This window comes from Astyanax mexicanus, chromosome 13, assembly GCF_023375975.1.
Source record: "Astyanax mexicanus isolate ESR-SI-001 chromosome 13, AstMex3_surface, whole genome shotgun sequence".
NCBI classification, from domain to species: Eukaryota; Metazoa; Chordata; class Actinopteri; order Characiformes; family Acestrorhamphidae; genus Astyanax; species Astyanax mexicanus.
The window spans coordinates 16,509,271-16,536,471 of NC_064420.1; the positions used below are offsets into that span (position 1 = coordinate 16,509,271).

The following is a 27,201-nucleotide window of genomic DNA, read 5'->3' on the forward strand; positions in this document are numbered from 1 at the left end:
CAGGATCAGGACTGACAGGTCAAGCCAACACACCCAGCACGTTAAATCAACGTTCTTATTTTTTAATCTCTGTAATGCTAAAAACAACAACGTTACAGCCCTTTCAGACCTGAATTATCTCCAGTGATGGAAAAAAATAATTATTAATAATTATTCATAAATTATTCCTAAACAGTTAAAAACATTATTAAAAAGTATTCTAAATCACATTATTTTAGTAAAAATCAGCTGTTACTTTGCCTCAATGGCTCAAGTACAACTGTTTTTGTTAATGTTTTATTAGTTTATAAACTCGTTCATTGGCTGGTTCATTGTATTTTCTGATGAACAACAGCTCTTAAATAGTGTTATGTGCAACAAACATTTTAAAATAAAGAAAATACATGATGTCGAGTGTAATGGATGCAGGGTCTGAAAGGGTTAAATCGTCAGATTAAAAAAGTTTGAAAGATTGATTTTAGTTTATTGAACATTAATTCATGGCTTCATATATTTCATATGTGTGCTCTGTAATAAACTTTACATTAAACATGTACAGCTGCATCTAAAAAAAATTAAATATCATTGAAAAGTTACTTTATTTCAGTAATTCAGTTCAAAATGTGGAAATCTATTATATAGATAAATTACACACAGAGTGATAAATTTTAAGCGTTTATTTATTTGATCGTTTAAAATTAGTCTCTCAGAAAATAAGAATATTATATAAGACCAGCTGGTACTTTGGGTAGTGTTGGCACTGTGCCAAGTTCTACTGAAATGAAGAAATAAAATCCGCATTATTATTTAAATAAATACGTTTTTGCATAATTCAATGTTCTTTGCTATCCTGGTATTGCTGTTCAACTCCTGTCGTCTCCTGCTGGATAAAGTAAATATTGTAGCACACAGTGTAACTTTAGGAGGTACTCAAGGCAATAGTGGAAAATCCAGATCCAGAACGTAAAAATCCACCCCAGGATTGTGTTTCACCTGCCTGGTGCAGAACAGGTTTGCAGCAGAGCCACAATCCTGGAGTGGATTTCTACTTTCTGGACCTATAATTGGCACCTCTGCTAAAACAACAAATATTCTTATGGAGGGCCATTTTTAATACGTTTTGTCACAAAATAAATATAAATCTGGGTTTACAATTAGTGTTTATATGCAAACCAACCCTTCCAAATCTGTTCATATTCGCAATACTGCATTTATCTTATTATTTAATAAGCCCAGCTAACAACTTTATGTTAGTAGACGGTTTAATCTGGCAAGGGTTCTGAATGTTCTTCAAACGTTTTTATTAAAAAAAATATATATGTTCTGGTAACATTGCTGCAACATTACTTTTAGTTTTGGGCATGGTAGGGCATGTTACTTCCACCGTTTCCGTAATGTTAGCACTCATCTGTCTGGCAACGTTATGTGATAAACAACTTATTGTTAATACTATAATACATTTTCAGAATGTTACTGTAATGTTATTTCTATAAACTTAACCTTCCTGGAACCCCAATACCAAACTAGCACATGCCTCCTCCGATACATGTGAATTCAGCCACCACCTCTTTTCCAACTGCTGTTGATGCATTACGACTCGATTCCGATACATGAGCTCACAGATGCCTTGGGCTATAATTGTAAAGGCTGAGTGTTTTTTTTTTTTTTTTTTACTGGTATTCCATGTATTAATAATGTAGGTTCAGGTAAGGTGTGAAATGTTTGTCTAATCTACCATGGAAAGTGTTAGTAGCTATTTCATTCACCTCCCTGGGTCCCCATGAGGTAAGCGTAATTGGCTTCATAGCTTCATTCACTGTGTTTACATTACATTACATTACATTTAAGTGCAATACATTTGCAATAAGCCTAATAAAGAACTAACTTAAAAGAGCTATGCTGCATCATTAGGATCTTTACACCTTCTCTTCCCTATACCCAGTTCTTCAATAGTCAGGACCCCACAGGACCTGTACACTCTTGAGTTTTCCCATTATCTGTTTACCCAAGTCCATGTAAAAACGTTGATCAGATTACCGACAAACTCTGCAGTAACGTTCTGTAGTAATGGGATTATGAAGTACATGTAAACAAACTCAGTGATTAAACAGTTTGCCATATGCCTATAGCAGGACTTTCCTCAAATCCCCACAAAGCAAACACACATGGGCATGTTTTCAATTTCATTTGTTTGTTGGCTTACACAAACTTGCCCAAATGTTTAAAAAAAATGCACAATTTATGCACACTGTTTTGCAAAAAATAACTTTATCTTTGAACTAGACATACAGCAGTAAACAGGATGATCACAACAAATCCACAGGACAGCACAAATCGTAGCTCATTACAAAATCAATCCATTAACATAATTTCTCATTTTAACAAACTCAGAACCAGACTCCGATACTGGTCAGCTGAATGTCCAGTGTTGGTATTTGTCAGCAGGATTGCAGTTCTTCATCACAGCTTTACCACCCTCTACTGTTAGACATTTCTTAAACACCTCACACTCCAGGAGACAACACTGGAAACAGACAAGGACACGTGAAGTGGTCAAATTTAATACTGAAAACTTAAAAATCTCAATCTCAATCTCAAATGATTTAACACTGTCTACACCAGGCACAACCAAACACAAAAATAACCAATTAAACCACCTCTTTGTTTTTTGGACTTTCTGTAGATCTTATCCACTTCATTGATCCTATAGGAGCACTTTGTAGTTCTGTAATTACAGACTGTAGTCCTGTATCTGTTTCTTTGTATATTTTATTACTATCCTACATTCACCCTGATATTTAATGGTTTGGACCAAACAGGACCACCACAGAGCCAGTCAACCCTATTTGGGTATTGTTGGCTGGATAGAAATGATGTGGGTTTAATGAAATAGTTGGTTGCTGTATCTACTGTACCTGTGGTGAGAGGAGCTTTAAGCTCCACTGCTGCTGTGGCGCTGGCACAGTGCTGCCACCCCTGTAGTTGCACAGCTCAATGCGGACAGGCTCCGGTGCAATCGTTGCATGCAGACACAGCTGCAGCGCAGTGTTGTGACGCAGCTCCTGACGACTTGTGTATTCAAAATGCTGTAGAATTAGAGGGGTGGAAATTTAAGTATTTAACAGATCTGGACAATTTTTTACTGTACATAAAATTACCTCTCCTACTATCCTACAGGTATCATATATATCTTTTTGTAAAAAATACTAGTGGTGGCAACCAATTAAATAAATTAAATATGATTAATCACACATTTTCTTCCTGTCCACTGTTGCAAACAATTAGATTTGTTTTATTGGTGACAATACCTTAAATTAAATAAATAATTGGGTAAATCACAACAATATTTTATCATGAATAAAACCATGATTACTTTTTTAAATGCTGGTTCTTAACTGTATTTTTAAGTAGGGAACAGTACTGTAATATAATATCTCAGTGTAGTTTTACTGCTTTTTAAATTAGAATATTGTAATGTGCTGAGTTGCTGAGTATAACTGAGTCTTTTAATGGAAAAATATTGTGATATTGCAAGCAAGGCATATACTAATCTAATTTTAGAAAAACAGGATTATTGTTTGCTACTTACTATTAATCATTACATCTGAGTTAAGAAAAGTTACACTTTATAAGCAATCAGAACAGTGTGCTTTGAAGACAGAGTACAACACTGCAGTAAATTACACCACAGTAAATTAACCACTGACACCAATCTTTTCATGTAAACTATTCGTAAAACATCAATACAGTGTTTTTGCAAATCTAAACACTATTGCAATACTTCAATATATTAATATTTTAAAGACACTAAGACAGATCTCAGGTTTCAAAACATGAATTTCACAAGACCTGTGAAGGCATCTGGCACCAAAATGTTAGCAGTTTCAAAATTGCTTAGGCTACATTTACATTACCAGGCTGAAGTGACTCAAATCTGATTTTTTTTGCTCAATGTGCCTCAGATCAGATTTTTTTATATGGTTGTGTGAACTACTACAAGTTGTCTCTCAAACATGTTTTTTGTTGTTGGTGAAGAAGAGAACGATTATAAACGTATCAATGTGCAAGTCAGGCGTTTCAGGGACAGATTTTTTCACATTACACACAGATACAGATCACTAACATTTGTGAATGTGAACAGTCACGATAGCCAAATCCAATCGGAGCAAAAAATCAGATTTAAGAAAGATAGCTTAGGTAATGTTAACAAAGCCTTAGATCCTTACACTTCTTCCTAAAACAAGAAGCATATGTTTTTCACTTCACCCATAAGCATTGGTAAGGCTAACTTGCATACACTGCGAGTTACACAAAATGATTCAGAAAAGACACAGGAGATGACAGGACGGTACCTGATTGCCACCCATACCATGGCACAGGTATAGAATCACAGCCTTCCTCAGCGGCTTCTTCTCACCAATATCAAGGCAGGTGTTTGAGCCCACATTCTTCAGCTACAAACAATGACACAAGATATGTGAAAAAATTACAACACACTTTTTAAAAGATATGTCTACTGCAAAGAACTGCTGAGGTTGTTTAGTGTGGCAAATTTAGGGGACAAATTATATTTCACTCACTTACAAAAAATAATGCATCCTCTCAGATGCTACATTTGGGTAGTGTACCTCTTTGTGAGAGATCACTGACTGCTACACATGCCTCTACGATGTACTCCATGACATTTTGCCTTGTTGACACACTTTGAGAGTTGCTTCCAACTGGCATTTGTTAGCAGGATAATGCTCTCCCACACATAACACCAGTTTTGTAGGAATTCCTTGGCCTGCCTGGTTGCCAAAAGTCACCCATGGAGCATTTATGGGAGCAGCTGGGAAACCAACACCAGCAGCCTAGTGTGCAGGATCTAAAGACCCAGCTCAAACTGTGGGCAAATATGCTGCAGGATGTCATACAGAACCTGTAAACCTTTACGCCCAATTATATTCTTTTGTCAGTGAGTGTAGTAGATGCAAAAAAAAATCAAAAGCATTATCAGCAAATGAAAATCTCTCATGCATTGATGTTCAAGAAAATTAAATCAGCCTCAGCAGTTTAGAGTAGGATTCAACATAAGCAACATAAGTTGCAGTATTACCGAACCAAACAGGGCTGGGGCAAGTTCTGGTAAAAAGGCCTCTGGGTAAACGTTCTTCAGGTACCAGGAGAAGTTTTTACACTGTAGCTCTTCCCTGAGCTCCAGACGTGCAGAGATGTCACCATAGGTATTCTGCAGTGCTCCAAGATAAAAGGGGAAAAAAGGAGGTTTGTCTAGATCAGATCAGGACAGTTAGAACATTTAAACACATATTTACAGTGCACGTTTTTAGATTATACGCTTTGATTTTTTTTCAATTACAGCTTTACAATATCAAACCCAAAACATTTCAAAAGTTGGGATAGAGAGGTACTGTCTCTCAATTGAGGTGTATGCAATCATATATAGAGAAGTCTTGCAGATTATCTCTCACATTGAGTGCAATTGAAGCAGCTTTCTTGTTCCGGCGGTAAAACACGTTCTTGTAGTCATCCATCCAGACCTCCGCCACCCGCACCTGATTCCGTACAATCGTTTCTAAACCCTTGGGGAAGGTGTGAGGTGTCCTGCTACGGAAAATATGACCCACCACAGAGCAGGGCACAACCAGCAGCTGACCCCCACACATCCACACCTAGGAGGGCAAGAAAAATCACAGTATGTGTGGTTAGCTGAGGATATATGTAAGTGACTACATTAGAAGAGTGAAATTATAGGTTTCCTAATGAAAACTGTTCAACTGAAATAAGGCCCTAGTACTGTTGGAGACGTGGGTCTCTGCAGCTAGGAGTACTGGGCGTGTCGAAAGATGTTCGTCTATTGGTCTATTGGAGCTGACGTTTCAGCGTGGCCGCCATTTTGGAGTCGGCAACCATGCGCCCCCCAGTGGATTAATTTACACTGAGGAAGGAGTTCAATAAACCTATAATATTCACAACCAATTTTTTCCCCGATTTACACACGGTTTGATTTGTTACAAACAGCAGAGATGTACTAATGATTTAGGACGCTGTGACACATTACAAGTACGTGCTTTCATGCTGAAATACTTTATATTACGCACTTTAACAAAGACAGACATATGATATGGCATATTAATAAGTGCATAAAGTAATTTGTGTGTGTCTCTGTACATATAAATATAAATTAATTAATTTATACACTTACTAATATGCCATACCATATGTCTGTCTTTGTTAAAGAACATAATATAAAGTATTTCAGCACGTATTTGTAATGCGTCCTGAATCATTACTACATCTTTGCTGTTTGTAGAAAACCAAAACGTGTGAAAATCGGGTAAAAATGTGTGGAGTTTTGATTATTATAAGTGTATTTAATCCTTTTCGGGAGTAAAGTTTTGACACGCCCACTCTATTGCATACACCACCTTTCGACACGCCTACACCTTGCGTCACACCCACTACGCCGGTCTGCAGAGACCTATACTTGCTCTGTTGGGCGCCTCTAGTCTGGATACAAGATTAGTTAAATTCAGGCTCCGTATGAAATCCTGTGGAAAATTGCAACAAATGTTGCAGCTAGGCCTGTAGACTCTGCACACTATTAGGCTACCAAAGCTGCTATCCCAGGTGGTTCCAGAAATGCAGTATTAAGATAAAAAAATAAATAAACAAATCAAAATTCACCCTGAAAGACATTTCTATGTTCTCTCCACCCCAAATCTCCATCTGGTCATCATATCGCCCAATGTGCTCAAAGAAGTTCTTGAAGATGGAGAACAGGCCCCCAGCAAAAGTTGGAGTCCTGAAATACAAGAAAAAATAAATAAATAAAGCTCACTTATGATAACTGTGTTCATGCACTTACTGGTCATTTTATCTACCACACTAGTACACTTTACAGGCAGTGCTGGGGGTAAAATTGTATTTTTATTTTCTGTAACAGGTCAATTTTACTTATAACTACAAGAATCACTAGAGTAACCTGTTGTCTCCATTCTGCTGTGTGATGCCTGCGCAACAGGTGAAGTAAAGTCTGCCTCAAATTCCTGTAATTGGTCTAAAAGTCTAAACAGTCTAAATAAGTGTTCTTACACAGCAGAATTCCAGGACTGAGACCTCTTCTGGACTGTGGCTCACAGAACATTTTTACATATGCTATTCTGGTCCGGACTACACTGAAAAGTCTGAAGGAATAAACTGATGTATTGACATTTATTTCTCAGGTAGAAGTGTAGATACTAGAGTTTAAAATACTTCTGTAAAAGTTAAAGTATCAACTCAAGCTTTTTACTACAGTAAAGGTGTAAAAGTACTGGTTCAAAAACTACTTAAAGTATAAAATTAAACGTAATGTAAAAAAAAAAAAGCAAACACATTAAAGACAAAAGCTTAGGCCGCGACACAGGGTCTTATAGTGCACCACCCTCCCTCCCCAAACACATTGATGATTATATGATTATAATGTTAATGTTGATTAATTTTGGGATGTGCTAGTCTCCCTGTTTCAGCTGCATATATGCCCATTGAAAAGGATGCCTTTTAGTACAATGTAAATATATTAAAGAAGATTAGCTGGGACATTTCACTCAAGTTCTCTTGATTCTCTGCACGGATCATCTTCATACTAGACTTAAAACATCTGCTATGTTCTTAATGGAGTGTGGGGGCGTGATATGTGCAGGTGTGATGATCACGTATAAACCAATAGGGTGTCAGAGTGGTATATGTTCATACTTCTCATCCAATCACAATATTGCGTGAATAAATGTATCTGGATAGGGTTTTTCTGAACAATGAGAAGCTGGAATGAAAACAAGCTAAAATGAAATAGGAGTAACAAGGCTATTTTTTTTTAAATGTTAGGAGTAGAAAGTTCAGATAATTGAATGTAAATGTAAGGAGTAGAAGTAAAAATAATCCAGTGTAGTATAGCTAAGCAACATTTCTACTCAAGTAAGGTATTAAAGTATGTGTATTGTTTTACTTGACACTTCTGAAGAGGAAAAAACCTTGGGAGGAACCAAGACTCAAATAAAGAGGAACTCATCCTCCTCTGGTTGACCTGGGCACTTAAATAATATAAGGTCAGAGACTGTCCTATGGTGATCAATTCCCCTTTGCATTACATTAGCAAGCAACTTTTAAACTACTTGTTATGGCAACTTTACACAAACCAAGTTCCAACACAGGATATTTAATAAAATGACCAACCAGTGTAGACACAAGGTGTATCTATTAAAAGTGACACGAGTAAAGCATTTTAAAAGTATATTAAGAAAAAACAGTGTTCTCACTTTACAGGATAAGTCTCATCCTTCCGTTTTAACCTCTCGGGTTCTGGGATATTCTCCCAGCCGAAGCTCAGTCCCCAGTCAAAGTTCCCACGGCTTCTGGTTGGGATGCTGGGGTGGGGTTTGGTGAATTTTAGAGTATTTGAATCAATAACGACGATTACAGGACTAACAACAGCAGTGGGCTGTTGTAGTAACTGAGATAGAAGAGGCTCCAACCAGCCGCTGAAACATTCACCTGAAAATACATTTAAAATTAAACACTGGAGAAAGGTGGAGAGAAAAATCTATATTAAATATACACTCACTGACAAATAAAATAATGCACCCAAGACAAAATTAATAATTATTGTCTATTTCCTAATTCCTCTTTGAAAGGAAGCTAAAAAATAGCTTTGATTTATTTCATTTTTTTGTTCCGCCCTAAAATGCTGCAGCCCCTGCCGTCTGTTGCACCATTTAAGGTATAACAGAAAAGTTAGCTAGCTAGCAACTGAGACAAACTACTAGCGAGCTTTTTATGCTTGTTATTAAGAATTTGTCAATTAAACACTGAAAATACACATTAAACTATGGTAATATAGTTCTAATAGTCACTTTTACAAGGAAAATACTTACATTTGTTTGTTTCTTTAGTCTCTTGTTCAGCCATCTCATCAGATTCTCATACCCTTTAACTTGAAGTGTGCCCCCCCCCCCAACCCCCCCCCCACCCACCCTTCCAGCCTAACAAGAATAGAGACACCCCTACCCCATGCATGTGCAAAACAGAGGGGTAGGGTTAAGTGGTTGGGTCAAGTGGTGAAATGGGACCGAGCCAAAGTCTTGAAATTTTCATTAAAATTCTTCCCCTTCTGTCCTATAAAAAAGCTCTCAGAAACTGGTGAGAGACTGTTAACTGCTAGACATGCCTCTACAATGTACTCAAAGACATTTTGCCTAGTTGACAGTTTTAAGAGGGGGGGCAGCATTGGACTGAAAAAAGCAGGATGGTAGTTTTAACAAATGACCCATCGTCTATTCCATCCATCAACCAACCCCTGTTGCTCCACTGAGATTAATGGGACCAGCTGTCCAACGTTGCATGTGCAGGATCTACACACCCCGCTGCAACATCTCGGTGCAAATGTGCAGAATGCCATACAGAATCTGTATGACCCAGTGCCCAACTGCATTTCATTTGTATCCAGGCTAGAGGCATCAAAAATGGTACTAGAGCCCCTTTTCAATTGTACAGTTTTCTGCCATAAACTTGTCCTTTCACTCTAATATTCAAACCAATTACATATACAGTATCATCATTACACACAATTGGACGAAGCTTCATTCGTTTCCCGTAATCAACATCTTGGTGCATAATTTTTAGTCAATTTGTGTATATATATATATATATATATATAACATGTAAACATCAAGAATCTAATGTTTACATACAGTCCCCTCCAAAAGTTTTGGAACAGTGAGGCCGATTTAATTCTGCTGTAGGCTGAAAACATTTGGGTTTGATATTAAATGTGAACATGAGACAAAAGGTCAACATTTTAGTTTTTATTTCAAAGTATAAGGAGATAGCATCTTCTGTCTAAACCCGCAAAAGTAAGTTTGTGAGCAAAAGTATTAGAACAAAAATATTAATAAATTAAAGTAAATAAAAATAAAATAACATTTAGTTGCAAATCCTTTTCTTGTAATAACTGCATCATGTCTGTGACCCACTGACATCACTAACCTCCCGAATTCTTTTTCTGTGATGCCTTTTCAGGCAGTGGGTTTTGGGTCATTATTTTGCTGCATGAAGGATCTCCCAATCAAGTTTGGCTTCATCTTTCTTTAAAATTAGACAAAATGTTTCTGTAGACATCTGAGTTATCTTTAAATCAATTAAGATTAATGAGCATTTCCCAGAAGAAGCAATGCAAGCTTAAGCCATGACTCTACCTCCACTGTGTTTCACAGAGGAGCTGGTATGTTTAAGATCATGAATAGATCCTTTCTTTCTCCACACATTTCCATGACATTGGTAAATGTTAATCTTTGTCTCATTAGTCCATAACAGTCTACAGGCTTTTCTCTGTATTTACAGCCTGGTCTACCTATACTTCTTTTTGATTAGTGGTTTTGATATTTTGGTAAAAGCTCTGTACTTTTGTTCATAAGGTCTTCTGTGAACAGTAGATTGTGATACCTTCACTCCTTCCATCTGGAGGTTGTTGCTGATGTCACAACAACTGTCTTTTTTGGCTTTTTCTTTACAGCACTCACAATATTTCTGTCATTAACTGCTGTAGTTTTTCCTGGTCTACCTGTTTATCACATTTTATTTATTACACTAGTGATTACTTTCTTCTTAAGGACATTCCAAACAGTTGTTCTGGCTATAGACAATTTTTGTGCAATGGTTCTGATTGATTTTGATCATCTTTTCTCAGCTTCACAGTTGCTTGTTTTTTACCCATAGCTCTTAAGTTTTCATGTTGGTTACTTCTCTAACTATAAATGCACAGTCTGCACAGATAAAGCCCAAATCTAAAACTGAGCGCTATTTATTGTTTGAATAATTAAGGTATCAGGACACACCTGGGCAACAAAACACGTCAGACAGTCACACATTGCAATACATTTGCTCCCAAAAAATGGGTGGGTCCAGACAAAATCTTCTGAACTGTGTATCAGATCCAGATGTAAAAACCTGAAATGTCAAATTCAAATATTTTTAATCTACAGCAAAAATAATGGGTTTAACCTCACCGTTGCAATACTTTTGAAGGGGACTGTATAATAAATCATTGTGGAGCAAGGCTGATGCTAAAAAGCATGTCCAACTCACAGTGGGAGTCCAAGAAAGTAAGCACTTCTCCCTTAGCCTCCTGAGCTCCCAGCAGCCGAGCCGGAACCAGACCTTTCCTTTCCTTCTGCCGCAGAACTTGCACGATCTTCAGAGCCTGCATGTGCAGCTCCAGTGGAGACTTCAGATGATCTACAAAGAAAAGAAAAGTTATTTAAATATTTTACTGGGATTTTACAGCTTGTAGTCTCTTTCCAAACCTTGTGTACTGGCATCGTCCACCAGGATGATCTCACGCAGCAGGACGGCAGGAGAGGTGTGCAGGACGCTGTAGACGGTACGCAGCAGAGTGGACCATGCTTCATTATGGAACACAATGATCACACTGGTGTCTGGTAATCGTGGGCAGCGGAGAAACTTCTGCTCGACACACCTAGTGAAAGACAAACCACAGTAAAGCATGCTTCTACAGGGTAGTGTGATTTATTTATATCATGAACAGAACTTTTAATAAAAAGAAAAATTAAATAATATAACCCCCCCTTAACTACTGTATTTATATTTACCTAATTTGTCTTAAATCTTACTTTAAATTATATAAATGTCATCTTTCCTTTTCAGTCTATATTCTATGTACTGGCATGGATACACTATAAATGAGGGTAAAACATAATGTACTCTGATTTTAAATAAAAGGTTACCTGCATGATAGACTAATATAAAAGGTTAGGTTGATGGTTAGACGTACTGTGGTTGAGGAAAGGTAATTTAAGCAGTGCTACAGTGATACTACTACTACTGAAACAAAATTGTTGCAGCCTCAAGCAAAATATTTTTCGTACTATAAGGCCCACCACATTATAAGGCACATTTTATGCGACACTATTAACTAGTAATAGGAACAGGGGTGTCACCATGTTTTTCTTCTAATTTAGCAGGTCTGGCCACATGTAAAAATAAGCTAAGTAAACAAAATTGTAATTCTTTAAAAAAAAAAAAAATTTCAGATGAGTCAGACAAGTCAAACGAGCACTGGATGTTAATCATTGGCTATTGCTAGTGGCTAAAAGCACCCGACAGCACTACACTGAGGAGCCCTGAGTGTTCCGGTAAGCCAGAGCTATATTAGCTAGCGATTTGTCCCACATAGCTTGTTTTAACACGTTAAATGCACAGGCTACAGTCTGATATACTCGCCTCTGAACAACAAAAGAGCTAGCGCTGTGGATAGCGGCTAATGCTAATGCTGCTCCAGCAGTGCTAGCCAGGGTTAGCAGCAGGCTAAAGGCCAATAATACTCACCTCTGAACAGCCAAAAAGCTAGCTCTTAGCGTGGTTAGCAGCTAATTCTAATAGTGCTGGAGAACTAAACAAAAATTATAACGCTCTACTTCAGAGGATTGGCTTTACTGCTCCTTACAACCTGACTGGTAAAATTCATACATAAGGTGCACTGAATTATAAGGCGCACTGACGATTTTTGGGAAAATTAAAGGCTTGTAAATCCACCTTACAGTGCGAAAAATATGCTAACACATAATATTATAGTTTACATTAGTAAAACATATCAATTACATTATTAAAATCCAGTGGTATAACTCTACCAAGTGAATGTGTTATACTTCTTTATCTCTCAGCTTGTCCAGAAAAGCATGTACTTCAAAGACAGGTCTGTAGGAAAAGCTCATGTGCAAGAAGTATCAATTCTTGGATATTTAACCTAATTGTTGCTTTAATATGCACACTTCTTGTATAAAACTCACTCAGGATGACGGGTGTCATTGCCCAGACTGCGGTGCACAGAGATGCGGTCACTGGCAAACTGGTTGAAAAAGTTCTTAGACAATCCTTCTTCCTTCTCTGTAATCTCAGCCGGACTCATCTTGTCGGGAATGAACTCTCGACCATCAGCTCCAGGACCATCAGGGTCCTCCACTGGTCTCACAAAATGAGGTTTAAGCTCATCAGGGCTGTGGTATCCAGAAGGGCAGCTTTGATCTGCAGACACTGAGGAGATGGCTGGCCATTGCGGGAAGGGGGCTCTAATTTGAAACCGTAACTGGTCAGCTGATCCAGGAGCTGTAATAACCTCTCTTCGTTTTAGAGACAGGCTCTCTGGGCTTTCCTCAGATGATGTCCAGCTCCCTAAATTCTTCTGCAGTGCAATTAACAGAGTCAGGAAAAGTAACAAAACTGACAGGATGAGCTTGGACAGCACTGGGAGTCGACGTATATGTCTCCGCATTCTTAGGAAAAAAAATACAAATAAATTAAAAACTGAAATTATTTTGACAAAAATGAGCAAATTAGGGATTATGATATTCTACTTTCATAAATCAAATAAACTACAATTTTTAACATCACATACTATGTTCAGTATAAGTTTACTTAGTTTACTACCTCTTCACAAACTGGTTGTTTTTCAGTAAAAAAGAGCTGTACAGGGCAAGGATAATAGTGTTAGCTCACTTAGCCTTAGCATCTGTTTGTGTACTAAAAGGCCACCTTTACCCATGTAAATCTCACTCCCATGTGACCTGGTAGCACTACTGAAAAAGAATCAGCATTATAATAGCAGTGCAGAGGTCAACAGCTGGACATATGACTAAACTGGACATTTTTCTAGTTTCAGACCGACTAGAAGCCAGTGCTTTGTGTTTACTTTGTGAAACTTGCCATAACAGTGGGCATTTTATGCCACTCCTGGTGCAAAAATTCAAGCAGTTCAGCTTGTTTATTGACAGATTTCAAAATTTAGTGAGTGGCTCATTCACATTTGTTTCTTATTGTGGGGCACATGACTAACAATATTAAAACCATGATGATAAAGTACATAATTTCCTAACTATTATTAACAATTCTGGTTGTAGAAATCAGGTCAGAATTAGTATTGTGGAATATAAAACTTTCAATTCAGTGTTTGAATGGTTAAATGGTTGAAACAGAGCTGTAGAAGCAAATAACACCTTTAAAGGAACTAGTTTTATCTTCAGAACAAACCCAGCTTTCCTACATTCTGTAAATAACACCTTAGCGTTCACACATTCACACACTGTCCTGTGATGCTATCAGTATGTTCAGTATGTCACTTAGAAACTTCATGAGTTAAAGTAAAAGACAGATGTATGTAGGGATAAAATATGTGCACTGTTCACCTGGTTAAATTAACGTGTTATGTGTTTTATACATTATATAAAATGGTCACTTGTAAACTCACTTCTTTAAACTGATTTATTAAGAGCAACTCAAGTTATCCCTCTAAAACAACAGCCTTTAAATCAGCTTCTCTGGTCATAAAAACGTTAGGTCATGTTACACAAGAGTCAGGTAATTGCTTGTAAAGTATAATAGACCATTACTGAAATGTGAAGTTATAAAAAGGTAGCTAGTCTATGAGCAAGAGGCAGGGTTATCTGGTTATAGATGATTTTGTGCCAATGCTGTTGATAAAATATTAACAGTACAACCTTTAGAGAACGCTGAGACAACTGCATGTGTGTTTTCTGGGCGACTTTCTTTATCCAGTGAGAGAAAACAGACCTCACTCCCTGTTCAGCTGAACTCCGCCGGGTTGAATGATCTCCTGCAGGTGAGGCCTGTAAAGCCTGGGGTTTGATTAGTGACTGAGTCTGATTAGAGCATTAACGGATCAGTACTGGATGAATACCTGAGCTTTATCACGCTGGAAATCTGCAGACTGTCCTCCTTACGGCTTCATTTCCAAATGTGTTTTTTCACCAGGTGTAGCATCAGTAGCGAGGGGGCAGTGTTTGCAGATAAAACTTTATTTTCATTAGGGAATACACCCAGGGAAACCCTCATTTTCAATGCAGCCAAGCATTTATAACAAATTAAATAAATAAATAAATAAATGCGGTTATGCTAAAATAAGGAACTCTATAAATAAAAAAACAATAAAAAATTAAATGGTAAATGCATTAGAAAAACAAACAAATAAATAATTACAATTTAATAAAAAATACTTTTAAAGAAAACACGTGGACAGAGAGAGATAAAATAAGATAAATCATTAGAATAATGGAAATAATATATAAAAATAATAGAGGACTATAATCTTAAGTAGCTAAAATAACACTAAGATTATAAAGAAAGTAAACGGCAGAAATAAATAAAACGGTAAAAGGCCAAAAGTCAAACGAGAAATAAAATAAAAAAAGGTAAAAGAAATAAAATAAAAAAGGAAGAAATAAATAAAATGAATAAAAGGACGAAATAGATAAAAATGAAAAAAAAGCTAAAAAATAAAATAAAATAAATTAAAGGACAAAATAAATGAAATGAATTAAATAAGAAGGTAAAAGGCAATAAGTAAAATAAGAAGGCAATCAAAAGAAACAAGTAAAAATCTAAAAGTTAAAACAAAAATGAAATAATAAATGACGAAATAAATAAAAAAAAAAAGGTCTGAAACAATGTTGATCTCTGAGTCAGAATTGATTCATTTGCGCACATTTATTTTCTCTTGTTTTATCACTTATTCAGTGAGAGCTGGGAGCACATGGCTGTGTTCCCTTTACCTGTTATAATTTTACTCCGGTACAAAAGGAGACCACTGATCTAATTCAGACCGGATCCTGACCAATCAGGAGGAGGGAGAGTAACCATGGAGACGGTACACATGCTCAGTGATTGAAAGCTGCTGCTGCTGCACCGTGTCCTCGCGCTTTGGTTTATTTACAGTCCTCGCGCTCCGGTTTATTTTCTGATCTGTAGAATGGCTTTCTTCGGGATCACTAATCTGGGCTATCAGGACCCGTTCAGAGACAGGACGCTCCCCTCAGCGCTCAGAGCCCGGAGCTCACAGGGTAACGAAGCTGCGGATTAGCGCTGATATGTTTTCTACCAGATGACTAGATAGCTTTTAACACCTTGACCATAAAAGACCAGCAGAAACTTTTCTTAAACTGTGTTTTTCAGCAGGGAAACCACATGGTAGATTAGCCTAAAAAAGCCTAAATACTAATGTACAGTTAAGTTACATTTTGTGGTCCATTCCATGGACCATCACTCAGTAGGTCCACAGTGTTTTGTGGGTATACCAATCAGTATTCCAGAGATGTTGTAAGATGAGATTTTGTAAGATGTGGACTCCATGATCTCCAGACCAAAAATGAAAGGAACCAAAAGCCAGAGTCTATCATGCTATGGTAGTGGGTCAGTACACCTCTGTGATGCAGCATTAATGTAGAAAAGTAATAAAAGCAATACATGTTACCTTCAAGACCCAGTCTTTTACAGGGGGGTCCGTGCATTTTTCAACAAGACAGTTCAAAATCACATGCTGCACACATTACATAGGCAAGACTTCAGAAAAAAGAGACTAAGAAACTAAGAATGAAAAACGCAAAGATGACCCTGCACTGTTATGTTCTATATAAGATATTTGCAAAATAATCCTGAAATACTTCTGCGCTTCTTCTGCAACACATATTTATATATATATTTTTTAGATTATTATTATTATTTACAATACCAACCTTTTTGGAATGTGTAGCAAGAATGGACGTATATTAATAAATAAAATATTTTTTCACTGTCACAGGAGTTTCTGATGTGCTTACCTTGTATATAAATACATGTACCACAATCACATTTAAATAGATTTTAGGAACAGTTTTATTCAGTCCACATTTCTGTACCTTCTATAACAGAATACTCGAGGTGGGATAGGCTGCCAGACCTCCGCCCGGTCACTTCCCAGACACGGCTAATGTGCACGGACGTGTGCAGTGTCTACAATCAACCAGTTCCTATTAGTGCTGATCTACATCATGGCAGTCAGAAGAGATACAGGGAGATGATCAGACGGGTGCAGACTCCCAGATGTAAGTTGAAATAAATAAATAAAAATATTTGGTAGTGTGATTGGATTGCTATGTTGCTTCTAGGTTGTGGTGAATGAGTTGTTAATGTTTGAGCAGGTACTGTAAAGGGTAACTGAGACATTAGGTGTCGACGTCAACCAGTAAGTTCATGGCCTCCACCTCCACCATCTCGGCTCAGGACTGCCCAGAGACAGAGCTAAACAGTAGAGCCGACACAGTCCTGTTAGCTAAGGAGGAGCTTACAGCTTCACATGAAACATTGTTCTTTAGTGCATAAACTGTTTAGAGCGATGTTGGATATAGATCATTAAAAAGATTGTGTGAACAGCGTAAAATAAACATCTGATCTGAGAATTTGGATTTGTAACACTTTTATCTGCTGTGTGAACGTATCCTAAATGTTTTGCCTTTCTTTCCAGCACCTAACCAGCTGTACTGTGTGCCTATAACCGACAACCAGCACTACGGGTGGTGGCTCATCACGGGAGAACCAAAGACTCAGAATTCTTGGACTAAGGTCCCACGATTTCCACGCAAGAGCAGCAAAATGACCAAGTATGTAACTTCACAGCTTTTTTATCCAATATTCCTTTTATCCATTTAGGCATTCATGTACACATTTACACTGGGATTAGCATTATGGAGATCAACAGTTCTTAAATTTTTCTTTGAATTATAATAAATAGCATCAACGTTCTTTTGCTACCATTCCTGTAAAGCCTACAAAGATATAATAATTCTAAAAACAGGCTATCTGATAGGTCTCGGGACATTTTTATGGCTATAACGGCTTTTTGTTGGTGCAGCTAATGGTTCTGATACAAGGGCTACTGCGTACATGGCAATATCAGAACTGCAACTTCATCTGTTAATTTATACAACATTAAACTGGGCGGTATGGCCAAAAATGAGTATCACAATCATTTTCAAGATTCTGACGGCTTCACGGTATATCCTGGTACATATACCAAAGTCCGTAAACGAATTCACATTTTATGAAATACATCAAGTGTCAATTTATAATGCATGCCATGAATAAATGAATGAATAAAAAAATAAATAAGTAAATAAATAGAGCCAAAACACATTTATTCTCTTAGGCCTTATCTAACCAGAAGTTTATCTTTCTGTAATCTAGATAGACTAGCGTTTGACTCTACAAGGCGAGTTATTCTGTTATGGTTCTGTTCCGCACTGTGCTCTGCAGTGCCTTTAGAGGTGTGGCGGTGTGAGAGAAAAGCATTACGGTTCTAGTTCCACCCTGCGGTATACCGAATGAACCAGTAAACTAGCACTAGCACCTAGCACTACATTAAACCAAATATACCCAAATGAATGAACAGAATCACTAAAATCACCAGATTTATCCACTCTGAAAGGTAACTGCACCACTATTCATGTTTTAAAATACTTTTTGCAAACATGCTTTGTGCAGTTACACATTCTCACATATTTTCAAGTACTTACAGACTGTCCCTTTAATGTATAGAGCTTTTGAAGCAGTAAAATGATAGTGTATTATGTGAAATGATAATGTAGTTCTTTTATATTCTGCATGCTTTTCTTATGTTTCAGGTTTGTGAAAGAGATGTCCAGGACAAATCCAGAGTTCAGCTTATTTTGACGGATTGTTGATAAAACTGTGAGAACTGACATTGTGATATTTTGCTGTCTTGTGAATATATATTGCAATATTAGAAAACAGTGATTTTCAGCAGATTTCTCCTAGAGCAGAAATAAAAGGATTTATGTACAGCTCTGAAAAAATAAGAGACCACTTTTTTGGCGACTTTTTTTTTGGCCAGGCAGTGTAGCACATACCAATCTAAAAAAACAGCACCACAGAAATTTGGTGAAAATGGCAGAAAACCAAGACTCTTATACAGAGTTTTTTTTTTTATTATTTCTAAATAATTTCTGTGAAAGCATTGTTAGACATGTGTGACCAATAGGCTATTGAGAAGGATTCATAATAGGACAGTCCAAACGGGAACACTTCCTACCAAAAAGGACACGTCTTGTTTTAAGACTGTATCTGTCCACTAACTGAAGCTCAGCAGAGGATGGATGATGCAACAGTCACAACGACCCAAAACATAGAAATAAATCAACAACCAAACAGCTTCAACAGAAGAAAATACTCCTTCTGGAGAGCCCTGACCTCAACCCAATTGAGATGCTGTGGCCTCATGACCTCAAGAGAGCGATTCACACCAGATATCCCAAGAATATTACTGAACTAAAACAGTTTTGTGAAGAGGAATGGTCCAAAATTCCTCCTGACTGTTGTGCAGGTCTGATCTGCAACTACAGAAAGCGTTTGGTTAAGGTTTTTGCTGCCAACCAGTTATTAAATTCAAAGGTTCACATACTTTTTCCACCCTGCACTGTGAATGTTAACATGCTGTGTTCAATTAAACCATGCAAACATATATTTTTTGTGGTATTAGTGTAAGCAGACTGTGTTTGTTTATTGTTGTGACTTGTGATGAAGATCAAAACACATTTAATGACCAATTTATGCAAAAATCTATGCAATCCCAAAGGATTCACATACATATTTCTTGCAACTATATACTAAATACTTCCTCCACAAAAACTATTCAGTATTAGTAATTAGTTTGCAATTGGGACACAATCTATAAACAGCATGTTTTACTTTTAATAAAGAAGTAAAATTTCACAGAATTTGTCAAAATAAAGATGTAAATGTAATGCTGTTGTCGTGTCCAGACTTAAGCAACAGACTTTGTTGAATTGGACATCTTGGATGTAGGATGATTGGCAGACGAACAGAGGTAATGATGTTTTCATTAGAAAATCCTGAGGAATTGGCTCAGCATGTGCATCCCAATGTAGGCTCTAAAATATTTACAGGAGTGTCTTCAGTTACTCAGCTCTGAATTCACAAAGGCTGGAAACTGGACCTTTCAAATGGACACATCAACTGAACATTGTTGAATGGTGTAAGAAATCTATTTCATCCTCATTTCTTACTTTGAAATTGTGTTTTAAGGGGAGTGTTTTCCATCTTTATCTTGCATTGTATATAATTTTATTTCAATTTATTTTCCCATTTTCTCCTCAATTTAAATGACCAATTACCCAACCTACTTATCAGGATTCCTCCATCACCAGTAGGGTGAAGATACCTTGCACTTTGATAAACATCTATTTTGTACAATATTACAGACTTCTGTAAGATGCTAGATGTTGGAAATGCTCAGCATGTTAAAGGACCAGTACGTCTGATATATGATATCTGTACTAACTGATAAAATGATGCCGATGTGTGATCTTTTGACAGCATCGATGCATCGAAGTGTTTTGAAGTTGAAATGAAGACATTCAGTACACATTGTTCTGTTAAATGGTAACACTTTACAATAAGGTTAAATTAAGGTAGTTTTTTTAAGTGGCAGTCTGTATTATTTTGTTTTTTTAAGTAGAGAAAGGACAAAACATTGTGTTTAATGGTACCAATGTGCTGAAACGACCATCCCTGCTGAGCCTAATATATTCATTCTAAAAATTGGGGTGTCGGTCGCTTTTCACGGGAGTTCTTCTTCTGGCCACATCACGCTTCTTTATGTACTTACGTCACACGTACAGCTTCTAAAAGAGGATCCAGCTCAGTTTTCCTGAACATGAGTGGCTGGTAGAGCAATGGAGACTTCAGAAGGGGAAACTCAGACCTCAGTAGCTCATTCACTCATAGTAAAAACAAAGAAACAAAGGAGAGAAGTTTCTGACTGAGCGCTCTCTCTTTTACTCTAACTAAACATAACCTGGAATCGGATTAATTTGCTCTGAAAGGAGACCACATCACACCCACCCAGTTTAAAATGATTTTTTAGACTTCAGCATGCTCTGTGCAATTACCCATTCTCACTAGAGAGGGCGAGAGGGCCCTAAATCCCCCAAATCCCAAAACTTACAGACATTAGCTTTCACTTATGCCTAAATTATAAATGCAGCAATAAAATGTAGTTATGTTTAATAATGTTTTAAGTTAGTGTTAGTTATTAATTAGTTGATACATTACCTAACAATGTATATAGTACTAATAATTGTGACTATTATAATAAAGTGTTACCTTTTAACACTCATATAAATAGCAGAAGAAATGAGTCCTCAGGAACAAGAAGAGAAAACAATTAAAACAGACATTATTCTTTATTTTGTAGGAGGGGAAAGTTAATTCTATATTCATCAGTCTTTCCATTGCATGTTGAAAAGCTAGTCCCTTCTGCAGTCCTTTTAACTAAAGGGGAAAATAAACAACAGAACAGCAAACATATAATTAAACGGAACAGAAATAAACAGAGCGATCAGGAGTCATCAGGCCTGATCCTGGCACACAGGCCCCAGTGTGAGAGTCAGTAGTACTAAAATACGGCTTTAAAATACACTTTTTCTTTCCCAAAACTCGTCCAACACTGCCTGCTCCCCTCATGTGCACCTTTATTTATATTCATCCTGACTCCATTACAGAACGTGGAGGGCCCAAATTAAAAATGAACAAAAATTTAAAATAAAAAATGAACCAAAACCAATAATAATAAAAACAATAATAAAAAAAACTGCTTCTGGTTAGAAACGTGATCAACCAACATATGCAACGTATGCAATGAACCAGTGCTACTACCATGGCAGTTTTATTCGAAATATAAGCAAGTAAGGAATATTCAGCAGGAGAAAGACACGGATTGGGCTGTCATCATGCAGGTTATTAATACTCTGGAATAAATTAACGATGGTCTGAACAGTGGAAATGGCATTTTGTCAGAGATGAACCTGGAAGGAGCCTCGGGTTCCTAATGTTTTTCGTAATGTGGACGCGAGACAGAGGCACTGTAAATATACACTTAAGTTTTGTTCAGTTAAGGCAAATGCACTATACTGCGTACTGCATACCAGCAGTAGAGAGGGAGGGGGAGTCTGTGTGGAAACCCACTGTTAGATCAGGTGGATGGCAGAGCTGCCGATTGGCCTGCAAAGGCTTGATGCCACATTGTGAAGGGACGTTACGTACGTACGTAACATACACCCATCAAGCAGAACATCATAACCAATTTCTTGTTTCTACACCCACTCAGCTCCACTGATCATATAGAACACTTTGTATAAACGTAATTACAGTCTGTAATCCTGTATCTGTTTCTCTGTATACTTTTTATATTATCCTCCTTTTATTCTGTTCTTCAATGGTCAGGATGCCACAAACAGACCACCACAGGTCAGCTATTATTTGGTTGCTGGAGCATTCTCAGCACTGCAGTGATTAACACTGACAGGATGGTGGTGTGTTAGTAGATTGTGTTAATAGTACGAGTGGATCAGACACAGCAGTGCTGCTGGAGTTTTTAAACACCTCAGTATTACTGCTGGCTTGAGAATAGTGCACAAAAAGTGCACTATGGGTGGCATCCAGGGACCACTGATTAAGAACTAGAGGATGACCAACACGAACTGTGCAGCAACAGGGTCATAAAACTTCATAATTAATTTTTTCCATTTAGTATAGAGAAAATGAAATGCTTTTTTTCACCCAATTTTCAATTATTATTATTATTATTTTCTTTTTTTTTTATTATTTTCTCCCCAATTACATGGCTAATAACCCAGTTGGCCAATAGAGCGCCATCTACCCGCCCAGAGAGAGCAAAACCAATTGTGCTCTCTCAGGGCTCTGGCAGCTGATACATGAACAGGATTCGAACCGGCGTCTCCTGATTATAATGGCAGCGCTTAGCCCGCTGGACCACTTGGGGCCCCAATCAATTTTTCAATTATTTAGTTTTTTATTTCAGCCTTTCGCAAACAAAATTTTAAGAAAAATTTTAAGTTAAATCTCTCGATTTTCAGATATGACATTTTTTGTCTAACACTTATATGATGTCAATAATAACTACATAAAAAAAAGAAAAAACAATTTTCTAATTTTGCATTTAGCTTTAAACGGTCAGAAGATTAAATTAATAAACGCTGACCCAACAGATACAGTAAGCTTCTGTCTCTGACTTTACATCAACCATACATGGTGGTGCAGATAATTAAGAGAGTCGACTGCAGTAAGTAGACACAGTGTTTAAAAACTCCAGCAGCACTGCTGTATCTGATCCACTCGTTTCAACACCACACACTAATAACACAATGTGTTTGTTTGAGGTTCTGTGGGTTCCTAACCATTGAAGAACAGAGTGAAAGGAAGATAATAATAATAAAGTATACATACAAAGTAACATACAGGACTACAGTCTGTTGTAGTTATAGAACTATAAAATGTTCTATATGATCAGCGAAGATGGAGGGGGGGGGACAAGATGGGAGTAGAAAAAAGGAAGTGGTCATACTGTTAAGCTTGGTCAGTGTATCTAACACTAATAACAGCGTATTAAATATTTTTGCGTCACATTTTGCGCTATTCGAAAACAATAAATACAAATAAAAACACCAGCTGCCCTTGTGAACACTGTGTGAACACTTCAGAATGAAAAACGGAAATGGTCCCAAAATGATGTAAATGAAATGTTCGTACATTAAGTTAACATTAAGCTCACCTGACTGAAAATAGTCACATGCATAGTTTCTTTTTCTGTATATGATTACACACAGATATAAAGTTCAGTAACCTAGCTGCTGGTTAATGAGTTAACTTTAGGGCGCCGTATGTCTTCAGAAAATAGGAAGGAGGTGCAGCAATTAATTATTATTGTCCATTCCTTAATTCCTTTGTGATGGGGAGCTGAAATTAGCTTTTATTAACTTTTATTTTCTTTATTTTTTTCTGTTCCACCTTAAAAGCTGTAGCCTCTGCTGTCTGTTGCACCATTTAAAGTGGAACAGGAAAATTAGCTAGCTGTATACTGAGATGAACTATTACGGGTTCTTTTTTAAAGCTTTTCATAAATCTATTGTAACTAATATAGTGATTTCTTTGGTCACTTGTGCCGCCATCTTGCCAGTGGTTCTTACAGCCCTTGCCAAACAGAGGGGTAGGGCATAAGTGGTAGGGCCACGGGGGGAAATAGGATTTTTTTTTTAAACAGTTTTTAAAATTTGATTTAACTGCAAAAAAATGTGGACAATTTAATAAAAAAAACCAAATGTGTGTCCGTGAAAGAGATTCAGTATTATCAGTAATAGTCAAATTAAATATTTTTTTTCAGCTAAAAAAAAATAATTTTGGTTCATCCGGATTATTAATAAATCAATTATGCCTGTGACTTTTTTTTGTCTTGTGAGCTTATGTTAAGATTAAACATATTTTTTTGCTTCTTGCGTAGAGTCACCATTTCGTACGTTTCGTAAGATTTTGTTACAACAGCGTCAAAATTCCCGTACAGATCCAGTGCAAAAATTATAGAACATCAAACAAACCCACCATGTAATTCTCGCACGAGTGACACACGACCCTAGAACGTGTTAAAGAACCACGTGGCTCTGAAGGGCATTAGTGGAATGAAGGGGCACCACAGTGAACACTGTTCAGCTGACCCGACTTCACATCACTGTTCGGTACCGGCTGGCCCCAATGTTCCCATAGCTCATTTCTTACACCTTCTTCGCTCTGCTAAACTGGAATGGAATCATAATCAAATAATGCATATTAATAACAACCATATAATAGGAATAATAAAAACGGTGTGAATACACAGGTGATACAAAATACCAAAACTGAAACTTCAGAGAAACAAACGAGAAAAGAAAAATATATAAAATAAAACAAAAAATCGTCGAGAAGATTCAGAACCACAATCAGACATGCGTCAGAGCAGTTTAGGTTTGGCAAGAAAAGCAGTTTGTCATATCATAGAAACCTCACAGTGAAAAGAGTTATGCCCCTTCAAGATTACAAAGCACAGTATTCAGTCATAATTTATATTATGGATATATTTCTCTCTTTCATTCTCTTACTCTCTTTCTTTAAAAACAAAAAACAAAGAAAAAACAAAACAAAAGTCTCCCTGTTGTGAACACAGTAAACGGGTAAATCTGGTGGTACCGTGGTATCCAATGCCGTGGCTTTCCGACAGTGCCTTCCCCACAAAAATCTTTAAAAAAAAAAAAAAAAATCCCCTTTTTTCCTTTTTATTGTGTTTTGTACCAAAAAATACTTCTTTGAAAAAGAAGAGACGACTGACGGAACGAAGGAAACAATACTTAATTCTCTCAGGTGATGGTCTCGTCCCTCACGAACACTGAGATACTTCCTTCATCCTTCCTTCCTTCTTCAAGAGTTTAGTCCAAAAGTCAGGCCTTTTCTGGACGACTCCACCCAATCCAATCCAATCCAATCCTTCATTATACGTGAAGAGTAGAAAAAAAGAAAAAAAAAAAAAAAAAAAATCACGAACTCAAAAGATCATCAACACCTGCGAGAACTGTGTATCATCAGCCTGATGCAACCACTGACCAATCGCTTCCCTTCCGCTTCCTTTTTTGTTGATCACATGATCATGTGATCCCGTGCTCCTCCCATTCTCTTCCAAACTGGAAAAAAGGGGGCGAGGCCTTCAGAGACAGACACTATTCATAAACTTCTCGTCTTCTCCGCAACCTTTTCTATTAAATACTTTGGTCTTTGGTCAATATTTCTCTTCAATATTTATACATATACTGTAAATTTGTACACACACAAATATACAGACGTACATTCGCGTGTACGGTATAGATGTGTCTGCATGTTTCACACTGTTTCTCATAATAAAGGACTTTTTGCACAAAACGTTAAGAGATTCAAATAAATAACCAAATCATAAACAAATCAGAATCAGTACCTGCATTTATATTCTCCTGAAATAATAATAAAATAACAGAGGGGGGAAAAAAAGGTGCACGAAAAATAATAAAAAGAAGAGGAGAAAATGCCTTATGTACAGCGTTTTTCATCGGCGACAAAAGGCCTTTATTAAATAAACAGACTTTGCATCTTTCAAGTAGCCTGAGAAAGAGGCTTAAAGACGGAAACAATCGTCCTTCAGAGCGAACAGCCAATCAGCGGGACTGTCGCGTGACCGCTCCCCATCCTGGAGGTCATTTTTCTCTCACTTCTTACTTCATTTTTTTCGTATGTATGTGTATTCTTACTTCAAGTGATGGCATGGCTACTTGTTTGACTGCAGTTTGTCCTGTGTGACCTTCCTCTACGATCCAGCTGGAGACGTAAAAGTGTGGGACTCAGAGGAGCGCTGGCACACTGCTAACTGCTGGGCGGGCCATCGTTCAGGAAATACGTGTTCATCTCCCCTTTGCCTTTGACCTTTATGACCCCACGGCACTCCAACTGGTAGCCTTTACCCGCCAACACCTGGTGCAGGTCTGTGGTCACCTGCAGGAGTCGAAAAACGAAAACACAGCAGTTTATTAGGGACATTATTTTCAGATAAGACATTAAATCAATTGGTTAACTGTCTATTCGCTCTGAAGGTCATATACGATACAACTAGCAGTAAAATGTTTTTTTTATTATTATGTATCTAGTTTCAAAAACTATATAGCTTATAGCTTGATTTACTATCCTTTATCATCCTTATTATTTCATTTGTATTTAATAAAAAAAATCATATAGCAGATGAGCACAGTGATATTTGAGAAGTGAAATGTCTGCAATAATTTTTTAAACAAAATTAGACAGGTGCATAAATGTGGGCACCCTTGTCGTTTTACTGATTTAAATACCTTTAGAACTAATTATTGGAACACTGACCCTTGATCTACATACACAGGTGAATCCAATTATGAGAAAGGGATAAGGAGCCAATTGCAACTTTTTTGCAACTTTTTGCATCTATTCTGAACAGTGGCAACATTGGAGCCTCAAAACAAAACTCTCAAATGATTTGAAATTAAAGATTGTTCAATGTTATGGTTTAGGAGAAGGAGTGAGAAAGCTATTTCAGAGATTTAATCTGTGTCAGTTTCCACTGTGAGGAACATAATGAGGAAATGGAAGAACCACAGGCACAGTTCTAGTTAAGACCTGAAGTGGCAGAACAAGATAAGTCTTAGCTGAGATTCGCATGAATTCCAGTCAATTTTTAGGCAGATTCTTGAAAACAATGTTTAAAAATCAGTAATAAAGTTAAAGTTGAGCCGGGTCTGGACACTTCAACAAGACAACAACCATGAACTCTGCTCAAAATCTACTAAAGCATTCATGCAGAGGAACAAGTACAACATACTGGAATGATCATCTCAGACCCCAGACCTGAATATTATTAATAATCTGTGGTGTGATTTAAAGCGGGCTGTTCATGATCATAAACCATCAAACCTGACTGAACTGGAGATG

General features: G+C 37.1%; 2 protein-coding genes across 5 annotated transcripts in view; both read right to left on the minus strand.

Moving 5' to 3' along the window:
- Window positions 1–2,228: 2,228 nt before the first annotated feature.
- LOC103034470 (polypeptide N-acetylgalactosaminyltransferase 6) lies at window positions 2,229–14,860 on the minus strand. Of its 3 annotated transcripts, none has more exons than XM_007228960.4 (11): window positions 14,726–14,860; window positions 12,822–13,304; window positions 11,319–11,491; window positions 11,101–11,250; window positions 8,277–8,511; window positions 6,667–6,784; window positions 5,451–5,651; window positions 5,078–5,209; window positions 4,332–4,433; window positions 2,895–3,065; window positions 2,229–2,503 (listed from the first exon to the last, which is right to left on the minus strand). In XM_007228960.4, exons 2-11 carry the CDS (start codon window positions 13,301–13,303, stop codon window positions 2,390–2,392), a joined length of 1,878 nt encoding a protein of 625 aa, XP_007229022.3. In that variant the 5' UTR covers window position 13,304; window positions 14,726–14,860; the 3' UTR covers window positions 2,229–2,389. The 3 variants fall into 3 exon arrangements, with proteins under 3 accessions (XP_007229022.3, XP_022533270.2, XP_007229023.3); XM_022677549.2 differs by having other exon boundaries at window positions 14,599–14,735; XM_007228961.4 differs by lacking the exon at window positions 14,726–14,860 and adding an exon at window positions 14,526–14,719.
- A 6,201-nt stretch (window positions 14,861–21,061) lies between these two features.
- The window catches only part of adcy6a (adenylate cyclase 6a), a 90,039-nt gene continuing 83,899 nt past the window's right edge, over window positions 21,062–27,201 (minus strand). For both annotated transcript variants that reach the window (XM_049486293.1, XM_049486294.1), the window contains exon 24: window positions 21,062–26,238. In XM_049486293.1, coding sequence (XP_049342250.1) covers window positions 26,110–26,238 — 129 coding nt within the window. In that variant the 3' untranslated portion in view covers window positions 21,062–26,109. The remainder of the gene's footprint in view (window positions 26,239–27,201) is intronic.

Excerpts from the sequence above, each read along its gene's own strand:
- LOC103034470 (XM_007228960.4), bottom strand. The coding sequence starts at position 13,303 with ATGCGGAGACATATACGTCGACTCCCAGTGCTGTCCAAGCTCATCCTG. Across the intron at positions 11,492-12,821 it reads AATGACACCCGTCATCCTGA|GTGTGTCGAGCAGAAGTTTC; the intron begins GTGAGTTTTATA and ends GTCTTTCACTAG. Across the intron at positions 5,652-6,666 it reads ACATAGAAATGTCTTTCAGG|GTGTGGATGTGTGGGGGTCA; the intron begins GTGAATTTTGAT and ends TTGCCCTCCTAG.